This window comes from Syngnathoides biaculeatus, chromosome 11, assembly GCF_019802595.1.
Source record: "Syngnathoides biaculeatus isolate LvHL_M chromosome 11, ASM1980259v1, whole genome shotgun sequence".
In the NCBI taxonomy this organism is placed as follows: domain Eukaryota; kingdom Metazoa; phylum Chordata; class Actinopteri; order Syngnathiformes; family Syngnathidae; genus Syngnathoides; species Syngnathoides biaculeatus.
Window position 1 is genome coordinate 12937324 of NC_084650.1, and position 11534 is coordinate 12948857.

Below are 11534 nucleotides of genomic sequence, written 5' to 3' on the forward strand. Positions count from 1 at the left end.
ACGAGCATGGCATTGCGGTACCTCTGTCATGCGAGACCCGCTCTGCATCGAAGGAGTTGGCCTTCCTGTCAAAGAGTAGCACGCCTGCATCCAGATCCACGGAGACGGTCTGCCTGCCGTAGCGCAGCATCTTGACCTGGAAATGCAAAAACATTCCTCATCATCATCATAATAATTCCCTTTGTTTAAGCAGGCGAGGTTCTCAATTGAGAAGAGTCTCGCATTTACAATGTCGACCTGATACAAAGAACCGGTTCGGTATTTCGGATCTCTCACCAATCGCAGATTTATTTATGGAACCTATCATATTTATGTTAGTCACTGAAAATATCATCCTAGTACCATTTGTTTGTGTTCAGGCCAAAGGAATAAAAGTATAACTTTGGCGCCATCTGATGGCATCCTTGTGTCATTATTAGGTTTAGAGTTATTAGTGATTCTGTCATTATTTCTGTGACGTTTTAGTACTTCCAACAGGTACTTTGACAATTGTTCTTTCTTTATAAATGATGCATATATTATCCAATAATAATGCTTACTTAAAGGAGGGACACCCTGTATGTCACCGATAATATTTGACATTAACGCTACTTGTTTAAAAATGTTTGAAAGTGTCTTTAATTGAAACGAGCGGATGGCAGACATGTTTCTTCTGCTTATCCTCACAAGCATCTTTCTCGCTGCCACTCAAACCATCAACGGCGCTGCTCCACAAAACCTTCTCACACTTGAAACTGATGCTGACAGACACAATTCAGCTACTGAGCACACACAGACCCTCGTACTGGGAATTGCTGTGTATATGAAAAGCTGTTCAAGCATTTTTATAATATCCTCGGTAACCATCCTCAGGGCCATGTATTACACTTTGTCATCACTCGTAAGACAAACGCACAAAGTGAGTGACTGTGACTCACTGGTAAGGTCCCCCCCCCCCCCCCCCCAACCCAAACTAGTTGCTTTATTATCATATTACAAGTGAGGCAAAATTGTGCCCAAGCAGACATCTGTATGCAACTAGCGAAGCACTAGATGTTAACTTGTAGAATTTTATGTCACTAGTAGTACTGGTCGCACACAGTTGTCATCGAGTGCACAGTTTGTCCTACTAGTATCCCAAAGTTGCTGTACTCATGAAGACAAAGTACATACGACTACTTGAACCTCACGGATATTGAATAAATGCTGAGATGGCTACAATAGAAATGTATTTATTTGATATCCTTGATTAGGAGGCCACTAATGGGTAAGCACATGCCAACTATTTGCACAGTAGTCTAGCAGTAACGATTAATTGGATTTTAGTCGGCTAAAAGTGACACAAGTAGTGGGGAAAATGTTACGAGTAAAATACAGCCGCTATAATGTGTTGAACTGTCTTGCTAGTGAGGACAAAGCGTGTACTAGTACATTAAGATGGATATCAAGGATAATAAAAGTACAAATGGCCTTCCCTACGTGGCTCAGGTTGGTACTGTATACATCATGTATGCACAAAATGCTTGTGCGGGTTACCTGGAAGGAGTGGACTGGCTGGTGACTACGTCCGTGGAACTTGGCAGAATTCGTAACGACGGGCGTCGGTTCCGGGGGAGGCGGGTTCGGCTGCGCGGCCAGATTGTGATTGGTTACTGCGTCTTGGAGAGCCTTGAGTACCTTACCACGCACACGCACGCACGCACGCACGCACACGAGAGGTCGATGATCGTCAGCAACAATACATGTGAAATATGGAAGAATATCACAAGTCGGTACCTTTTTCTCCAGAGTAGAAAGGAGGCTGACCAATGCAGAAATCTTACACAGCAGCGCATCCATCTCCATCTCTGGACCCTTGTTTCAAGCAGATGTCACGGTTAGTCCGTCCGATAGAAATGCCCTCAAATTGTACAAAAATCACACTCGGGGTTGTCACACCTGGGAATTTGCGTGAGACAAGGAGCAGCTGGGGTGGTCAAAAACCTTGGCCAGCGTTTCCAGACTCGAGAGAGTCAAGTCGATCTCACTGTGGACAGAACAACTTCATCACGTTAGAGTGAATTTCAGTGTGCGGCGGTGCCTCGCGAGAGTTTCATTCCATTGCTATAACTCAAAACACTCATACCAAATCATCTTTTGCCTTTGAAAAGAGTGCAAATATCACCACTCCATTCTGGCTTTCCATGTAACTGCCTTTAACCGGACATTTTATTTCAACAGCTCGAAGCCTCTTTTTTGAGGAATAGTTTTGTTCGCTATCTACCAAACCGCTGCAAAAAATGAATCATGTGTGCATAATTTTAAGGAAAAAAACGAGTTGACCCCATTTTAGGAAAAGGCTGCAACGTAACATGCTGAAAAAAAAAAATACATTTTCCAGATGGACTGTTTTGTTAATTTAGTGCCAATCAAAACCAAGCATCGTCTTCGCAAAAGCACAAATTCTGCTACAGCTCTTGAAGTGGATCTCAGTTTTGCAGGTTTTCGTGTGGCTGCTAATAAATGTGTTGTGTCATGTAATTCATTTCAGGAAAAAAAAAAAAAAAAAAGCGTTAACAGTAAAGCCAGTGTGTGGGATATCCAGTGGAAGTGTGTGTGTTTTCCTGCCATCACTTCTTCATTCGCAACAAACGCTGACCTGTTCAGGCCTCGGCAGGCAGCACCCAAAGTCCGCTTGAGGTGGCAGAGTGTCGTCGCCCCTTTATGAACATTCTCTATGTCCAGCGGGAGCTCTCTGAAGAGATAGTCGTTGAGTAGTCCGATCACATCGCTTGCGGTACTGCAAAACATGGCAAGAGATGTTCTGTATGTGTATGACGCCATCCTATACTATGGGGTACCGTTAAGGCCAAAAAATACCAAGAGAAAAAAAATGTTCCTTTCACCTCATGCATGGCCAAGAAAAAAAAAAGTAACGTGGGCAAAACAGATCATACGTGGATGTGTTGAGTTCCTGCAACTTATCCAGGAATAAGGCGTGCAGGTCTGGTTTTGCTAGCGGTGTTGTGAAGGTGACCGTGTTGACAGGGGCGTGTTGACTTTGGGGTATCCTCTCATCATCTGCGCACACATGCAAATACAGCAACTGGAATCACTTATTTATTGTTGGAATTGAGGTGCCAGATTGAGGTTTAGATCATCTTTTACACAACTGAGTACCATTCACTATTCATTTCAATCTTGACTCTGTCCAATATTATTTTACATACAATGTGTATCATGCATATGAACACGCATGCTATACACTTCATAACGTTATCCACAATTGTATATTATTTTACTACCGTATTTTCCGCTCTATAAAGCGCACCTAAAAACCTTTAATTTTCCCAAAAGCCGACGGTGCGCTTTATGATCGGGTGCGCCTTATATATGGATCAATATTGTGCCTTTGGTGCAGCGCCATCTAATGGATGCGTAACGTAACCTCAGCCTCTACTGTAACGTCTCTTCTGTGCGCCTTATAACGCGGTCCGCCTTATATATTTAAAAAAAAGTCATTCATTGAATGTGTGCCTTACAATGCGGTGCGCCTTATACTGCGAAAAATGTGTATATGTCGCATTTGAAAGTATTTATGTATCAGTCTGTATTTCTGTCTTGATGTAGTGTTGATTGTGGCTACGGTGGTGCGCTCAAATCTCGACGGCCCACCTGAGCTCTCATCCCCGGTGTCGGCGTCACGGGGCACCGGGTAAACCAAAGGGGTAACCAAGCCTTTGTGCGGCTGCTGGTACCCGATAACGAGGTCCTCCAGAGTCCGGAAACAGTTGACCTGGACTCCCTGAGTGGTCTGGTGACACATAAATGTAATCCATGTTTATCATTATATTTATGTTGAGGTTACATTGTATGAGGCCACATCGCTAAGTGGTTAGAGCATTGGTTTGGTAAACCAAGGTTTGTGAGTTCATATCTCACTTGGGGGGGCCTCTACTCCCCAAGAGGGGTTGCGTCAGGAAGGGCATCCGGTGTAAAAACTGTGCCAAACAAATATGAGCGTTCATCTGAGATGATACACTGTGGCGCCCCCTAACGGGACAAACCGAAAGAAATGTACCAATGCCCCATATAGCCATAAAAAATAATACTGTTATTCAATTTTTTCTACAGATTGTCCTCATTACAGTTGCAGGCGAGTTGGAATCTATCCCAGCTGACTTGGCACTGATGCCTACCCAATCACTATGTAGACAAACAACTATTCACATCTATGAACAATTTTGTTTCAAATGAAGCTAACATGCATGTTTATGAAACATGGGAAGAAGCAATAACAACACATCCATCCATTCATCCCTTCTCTGGGCCGCTTGTTCTCACAAGGGTCGCGGAATAATAATACAAGTAACTTTTAATTCAGATGATGGCAAAATTGTAATTCAATAAACCATCAGAGCAAACCAATTTTTTTCTGGTCCCTTCTAAGTTGGTAAGACAAATTGATCTTTGGTCCGAGTGGTCTGGCTGCAAATAATATTTCAAACCGCAAAGATCTCTTGAAACACAATTAAATGGGTTTGTAATGTAATAAGAGACTGCGCCCAAAAATATCTCAGTCGTTCACTCGGAAAAATGAGGGGGGGGGGGGGGGGGAGCATGCGACTTGTGAGAAAGGAGAAAAATCAGGAAGGGGAAAAAATGCGTCTGGCGCTTTTATATCAATAGCAATGGAAAAACTGAAAAAGCAAGCGAGTTTTCGGTGGTCACAGAAGTAACTGCCAGGGATTTTCTATAAATGGCCGTTTGTCTGTAAAAACAATGGCCTTGACGGAGGTTATGTTGGGACAAAATCTTTCAAATTCACCACTCGACACGATGCCGAATAATACTAACAATACATAAGCACCGAAGTCATTGACCTCATGCGGGGGTAGAATCTCCGACAAATGAAAACGAGTCTTCATTGAGTCGCTGAGCTCATCTCGCAAGCATGCGGCCACATGGCGGAGATGCCGTCGAAACAACAGCGCTACTGCGATGCCACACGGCGAGGAAACACAAACGCCTTCCTGTTCTCCTTCCAACGAGCAGATCAAACCATTGTTTTTCCGCAATGCAGTACATTTGTTTTCTAGCCGGGGCCCGTTTGGACATCGGGGACAATGCTTTAACCTGGTCTTCGTTTGCTGGGGGTGGGTGGAGAAATCACGAGAGTGAGCCAATAGTGACAACTCACCTGGACTGCCAGGAGACCATCTGCATCAGGAAGGATGCGATACGTATGAACGTGGCATTGAAACCTAGGGAAGAACAAAAATATTTGAATGAACTAAAACAAACAATTGGGACCAGATGACTCCGTTTTTTTCAAAAAAAAAAAAAAACATCAGAAAAAAGTGCCAGTTCAACTAATATTCATTCTGAGAACTGTGCAAGCCAGAGTAAGAGCAGATGCTCAGGAATACATTCGAGAGTGAATTTTAATAAGTTTGTGTTTAAAAAAAAAAAATACAAGTATTTCTACCATGTGGTAGGGTTAAAACAATAAATGTATTTTTATATCATTAGCAGTAGCATAATTGCCCAAGATATTTTAAAACTTTTTCCCGAAAAACACAAGAGCCTAGTTGCTTCGACTCAACTTTTGAGGATAACCATAACCTGGATGGCTGACTCTCAAACAACCCCCCAAAAAAGCGCCCTACAGCTGCACCACTGCGCCGGTGTCCTCCCACATCCCAAAAATATGTATTAATTGGGGAGACTAAATTGCCCCTAGGTGTGATTGTGAGTGCGACTGTTGTCTGTCTCTACGTGCCCTGCGATTGGCTGGCGACCAGTTCAGGGTAACCCCGCCTTCTGCTCGATGACAGCTCGGATTGATTAAAGCACGAGTGTGACCCTCGTGAGGATAAGGGGCTCAGAAAGTGGATGGATGGATGGATTAATATGCTTTTACACTACGGATACATTCTGTACATATTGCAGATTTTCACCTACCATCTGCAATAAACAAATTAAATCAATCAAAATTGCTTTCTTCGCAAATAATCTTTGCTTTTGATTGATATATATCTGAGTTATTAAGGTAATGTTTATTATTGTGGTTGTAGTTTGCAGTGGGTAAAACACTTTTACTTGGATGGCAGCAATAAAGTATCAACATGACGTGTTTTTAATCGATAATATTTCATAAAATATATCACTTGTATGTATTGGTTGACTTTTATACAATAGGTGGGGTCAAGGGTAAAATCTCCATTCATTATGATCTAGTGCAGTTCTACAATACCAGTACAATCGGAAATGTGTTTATATGATAATCTCCCAGACAGATCTGTACTATTTTTATTTTTTTAAAGATCATATAACCTCTCCACACCCCCCCCCCAAAAAAAAGAAAGAAAGATAGATGAGAGAATCCAGGGGAAAGAGGGAGGGGAAGGGAGCGGTGCCGGTGGACCGGCTCAGCCTTGAGGAATGCAGCTGGCGCAGGCTGAAGACCAGTCAGCAAAGTGTGGTCACTGGAGCTCCCGCCCTCCTCGGTGGGGCCCGAGGGAAGAAAGAAACAGTATGATGGGAAAAGGCGAATATTCTGCCAGCGTTTACAAAAGCGGCTGACGTCGATGGTGATAATCCGTGGAAGTGAAGCCTCGAAATTTTTTCGTAATTGGGGACAGAAATGATTGAACGGGTTTCAAATCTTTAGCTTCACTTCAGCGCTTGGAATTTTTTTTTTTTTTTTTTTTTTTTTAGCAAAGTGCGTCCTCTTTTCAACTAGCTCAGTTTTATGTGGGTCATGTCAGTTATTCAAAAGCATATTTTCGACAGGTTCATCAGAATAAGAATAGTGATGAAATCATTTTGGCTATGACTATTTACCGTACGCCTAACCGGGAAAAAAAAACTAAGAAAAGAACAAATATTATATTCAACATATTTTTGTTAAGTTCATGTCATGTCATTATCCAAGCTGCATATCCTCAGTAGGGTTGTGGGAAAGCCAGAGCCTATCCCAAGCTAGCTTCGGGCGAAAGGCGGACAACCCCCCGAATTGGTCGCCAGTCAGTCGCAGGGCAGATAGACACAATCACTGAGCGGGAATCGATCCCACGCTACCCGAACCAAAAAATTTGGGAGTCATTTAATTCGGAGTTTAGATTCTTAAAATGTTTAGAAATGCCTATATTAATAATTTTTAAATCCTAAATAGAGAACAAACTACAATCCCGTGTTAGAGTGACCTTTTTAATAGCCGTTGTTGAGTTGTGTGTGTGTGTGTGTGTGTGTGTGTGTGTGTGTGTGTGTGTGTGTGTATATATATATATATATATACACATATTACTTAATTTATGGTGTGGGGGGTGTCATGTTACCGTTATGTTCCATGTTACACCACTGGACCGAGAATATTTGTGTGTGTGACTGTACCGTTCACTGACAATTGCAAGAAAACCAATTCTGATGATGAGGATAAGCTCCAGAAAATAAAATATGAAGTTGTACAGTTCTGAATAGGCGGTGGCTCACTTTAGAAGCATGTTTACGTGATATGCCGATTGGGTAAGCAAAACATGAGTTCGGCACCAATCTGTTGGATAATTTGTTGACAGGACAACAGAAAGTACAGTCGTTTTATCCCATATTTATTATTCCAAGGCTATTGTTTTCAGATGGTGATATGAAATGATTGTGAATATTTGGTGTAATGCAGTAGTAGTGTGTATAATGTACTCACAGCAGGCACAGAGCATAAGCTTCTGGCACAGATTCACTGTCTCTGACTAGGAAGCTTCCGTCCCGACCGGCCCGTGCCAGCAAGTCCTCTGCGTGCACGCGGCTGATGTCACGGTGATACCATGAAGCTGTCGCCATGACAACCACTGCTAGGAGACAGTCTAATGGAGGTAATCCACATGGGTATCAGCAGGAACACACCCTTCAAAGGGTATCACCTGGATATCATGCGTCTTCTCCTGTGATCCAGGTCAATCCAATTTATACGAAATAGTTCCCGGGTCCCTGCTTGTGCTCGCCAACCTCAGTTGCATGGGTAATGGGGTGGGTGGGGGTTGTGGGGGGGGGGGGGGGATCCAACCAAGGATGGATGGTCGGAAGGAGCTCCAGTCGTCGTCGTACACCGACCCTGTTCCACGTCTTGGCTGCCAGGTGTGTGTGCGTTTGCCTATTCCAGGCGCGAGGAGGAGGAAAAACAGCAGGAGCAGCCAACTTTTTAGCCCAACCACAAACACAAGTCCTCTTCTTGTCGTCCCAAAACACAAAATCCACATGCAAACTGGGAAAGAAATGGCAAAACAAACAAACCAGGTGTCACACACACACACACACACAGACACAGCCACTGTGCCCACATATACTCCAAAGTAAAGAGCAGGAGCAGAAGAACTGCACCGGAGGCGACTCGGTCAGCAGCAAAAGCAGACAGGGAGGCAAGCAACCAGAATCCAGATTAATTCAAATGATTTCCCAGCTCCGATGCCATATAAGGGAATAGGAGCAACCGCCAAAATGTTCAACTGATGACTGTACTCTTCTTTTCTGGAGCCAGATTGCTTTCAGAGGCAGTCTGGTCAGATGAGGCTCCCTCCTGGGATTTCACTTTCATGCCGGCGTGCGTCAAAAGCGTCCCCGTCCACACTGGCGTGGCATCCAGCGGTGGCTCGAGCGTGACGGCTGGCGAGAGGGGTTGGAGGGGTTCTGAAGACAGGAAGAGACGACCCCTTTGGAACGCCGCGTAGACGGGAGGAGGTGACTTCACATTCCAGATGACCGAGACCGTAGTCGGGAGAATTCTTGCGAGGAGCTGAACTTCAGCAGCGGTGTGTGAAATAGCAGATCACTTCCTCTGCCTTAGGCCCTGCCCAGTCTCTTTCCTGACATTCAAAAAGGAACTGTGTTAACAGATCTGCGTGGCAGCAAAACCCTCACTTTTATTCACTGCTCATTCGGGGAGCTCTCATTTATGGATTTGTCCTCACTTTGTTTTTGTTTTCCCCCGCAAATGCCCCCTGTCCCGTATTGCTTTCTACTTTAGGGGAAAATAGCAGCCATATGGTTATGATCAACCCCGACGTTCTTATTTTTGCCCGCCTAGAACGTCAGCCCTCCTACGTCCCTCCTCCTCCTCCTCCTCTGCTGGTCGGAGTGCAGAACTCAGTGGGGAGCTGCTTGGCTTCATATTTGCTCTTCAAACTGGTGCTGTTCTCAGCAGAAATGCGACGACTGCTAACACCAGCCCCCGTAAAACGAAATAGATGTGAACTCACAGCATTACAATGTATTGAGCTCTGTATAACTACAAATTCACGGTCGTCTACCGTGAAAATTCCACCTACCTGGCACCCACAGTCCAATTGACCCCTCCGTGGATATTGCGCAATCCGCGTCACTGACCAATCAGAGGCCAGAGATCTGCATAAACCAAAGCCCGTTTTTGCTCCCGCCATTTTCTCAGACAACATCGCATGGTCCAGTATAGGTTTTGTTAGCGTTGTATCGCGTATTTGGGTTATTTAACAAAAAATATGGCTAAGAGGTGTAGTCACGGACTTTGTAATAGTGACGACAGGTATCGTGAAAGGCTAGATGGTGGAGTTTGATTCGTACCCTTTCCAAAACCGAAGACCCAGTAAGAAAAATGCCTTCGATGGATCAAACTTTGTGGAAGACCGCATCATCAACTAAATCCATCTAATATCAACCGGAACACATATGTTTGCACCAAGGTATGCCCTGTATTTGATTTTCAATACACGTCTCGTATAAATGAATGAGACGTTCTCCGCTAGCATAAGACCGCTACGTGTGAACGATTGACACACTTATTCTTTGTTGAGCGATATTTAGCGATGATCGGACTGCACAAACGTATTGATTTCATGCTGGCTCGCGGCCAGAAGCTTAACCAGACTGTGTTTGCACCACGAAGATATGCCCTAAATTTGATTTTTAATCCACGTCTCGTATAAATGAATGAGACGTTCTCCGCTCGCATAACATTGCTACGTGTGAATGATTGAATGAAATCAGAAGCATGGCGTCTCTCTCAGTTAAGAATGTATTGTATTTAGAATCTATAATATATCGTTGATTTGAATGAAATCAAAAGCAGGGAGTCTGTCTCAGTTCAGAATGTATTGTATTGTATTTGCCATTTTTACTGTTTGTCTTACGTCAGCGCACGTGGCGTGACGTCACTTCAGGGGGCGTGGTTAAGTGCCCTGTACGGAGGGGTCAATTGTTTGTAATATCAGCACTAGCCAGATACAACAAAAAAAAAGAAAGAAAACAAAAAGTACCAAACCTAATCACTGATTAAGCTACCCTGAGCAGCAACAACTGTAATCAAGCATCAAGCTTTTCCATTTTTCAGTCTTTGACATCTCTACAGAGCTATTCTAGCCCACTATTCATTGCAGACTGTTTTAATTCAGCAACACTGGAGGGTTTTCGAGCATGAACTACATTTTTAAGGTCATTTCAAAGCATTCCAATTGTATTCCAGTCCAGACTTTGACAAGGGCACTTGAAACCCCACTTTTTCTAGATTCAAGTGCGCTTTAAATTGAGGTCACGAACTTATGTCCCAACGTTCTCCTTCAGGATTTTCTAATAAAGACCAGAATTCATGGTTGCATCAATCACAGCAAGTCAGTCAGGTCCTGAATTTGCAAAGTGCCCCCAGACAATCATACTACTACCACCATGTTTGACTGTTGGTATGTTGTTTTTCCCCTGAAATTTTCGGTTATATTTAAGCCAGATGTAACAAGACACCTCCCAAAAACGTCATCTTTTGTCTGATTGGTCCATAGAATATTCTCCCTAGAGTCTTGGGAATCATTTAAGATGTTCTGGTTTTTTTTTCCCCAAAAACAAGACAAGCTTTATTTTTGGTCAGCAGCAGTTGACTCCTAATAACTCTGCTCTGGATGACATTTTTACACGCTTTGTATTGCTTAGTCATTAAGACTGACATTCAGTGAGGTCTTTAGATGTTGCTCTGGTTTCCATTGTGATCTCCTGGATGAGTCGTCACTGTGCTTTTGCTCTTGAGGGTAATTATTATAGACTGTCAATTCCTGGGAAGTTTCACCTCTCTTCCCGGTTTTTGTTATTTTGGGAAAATGGCTCCCAGTGTAGTTCACAGGAGTCCTAAATCTTTAGAAATAGCTTTGCAACCCTTTCCAGTCTGATAGATGTGAATTACTTTATTTCTCACCTGTTCCTGAATTTCTGTCTATGGTGGCAGTTTGCTGCAAGTCTTGGGGACTTTTAGCTGACTTTATTTTGTCACAAAGGTTCTTTAAGTGCTATTGGGATTGAGCACATCTGGAGAAAATCAGGCTTGGGTGTGGTCGGTGAAAATTAATCCAGCTTTCTAAAAATGTGATTAGGCAAAAACAATTCATGATTTAAGAGTGGGGGCTACTTATTACCTTTTCACACAGGGCTAGGTACTTTTTAATAGTTTTTTTCCTTAATATAGAAAATCTCCATCAAAACGATCTTTATTTTAAACTTTAAAGTGGGGAAAATATGCAAAAAATTTGAGAACGGGAAAAGTACTTTTTCACAGAACAGCATGAAAT

At 43.2% G+C, this 11534-nt stretch overlaps 2 protein-coding genes across 3 annotated transcripts in view; both read right to left on the reverse strand.

The window, feature by feature from the left end:
• pdzd11 (PDZ domain containing 11) overlaps positions 1 to 11534 on the reverse strand; it is a 163598-nt gene that overhangs the window by 110774 nt on the left and 41290 nt on the right. The window lies entirely within an intron of this gene.
• Positions 1 to 11534, reverse strand: part of inppl1b (inositol polyphosphate phosphatase-like 1b) — a 38602-nt gene that overhangs the window by 11586 nt on the left and 15482 nt on the right. For both annotated transcript variants that reach the window (XM_061836010.1, XM_061836009.1), the window contains exons 3-11: positions 7661 to 8816; positions 5159 to 5222; positions 3634 to 3772; positions 2916 to 3039; positions 2618 to 2758; positions 1918 to 2005; positions 1756 to 1833; positions 1516 to 1656; positions 22 to 136 (exon numbers count right to left, since the gene is read on the reverse strand). In XM_061836010.1, the coding sequence (XP_061691994.1) occupies positions 22 to 136; positions 1516 to 1656; positions 1756 to 1833; positions 1918 to 2005; positions 2618 to 2758; positions 2916 to 3039; positions 3634 to 3772; positions 5159 to 5222; positions 7661 to 7797 (1027 nt within the window). In that variant the 5' untranslated portion in view covers positions 7798 to 8816. The remainder of the gene's footprint in view (positions 1 to 21; positions 137 to 1515; positions 1657 to 1755; positions 1834 to 1917; positions 2006 to 2617; positions 2759 to 2915; positions 3040 to 3633; positions 3773 to 5158; positions 5223 to 7660; positions 8817 to 11534) is intronic.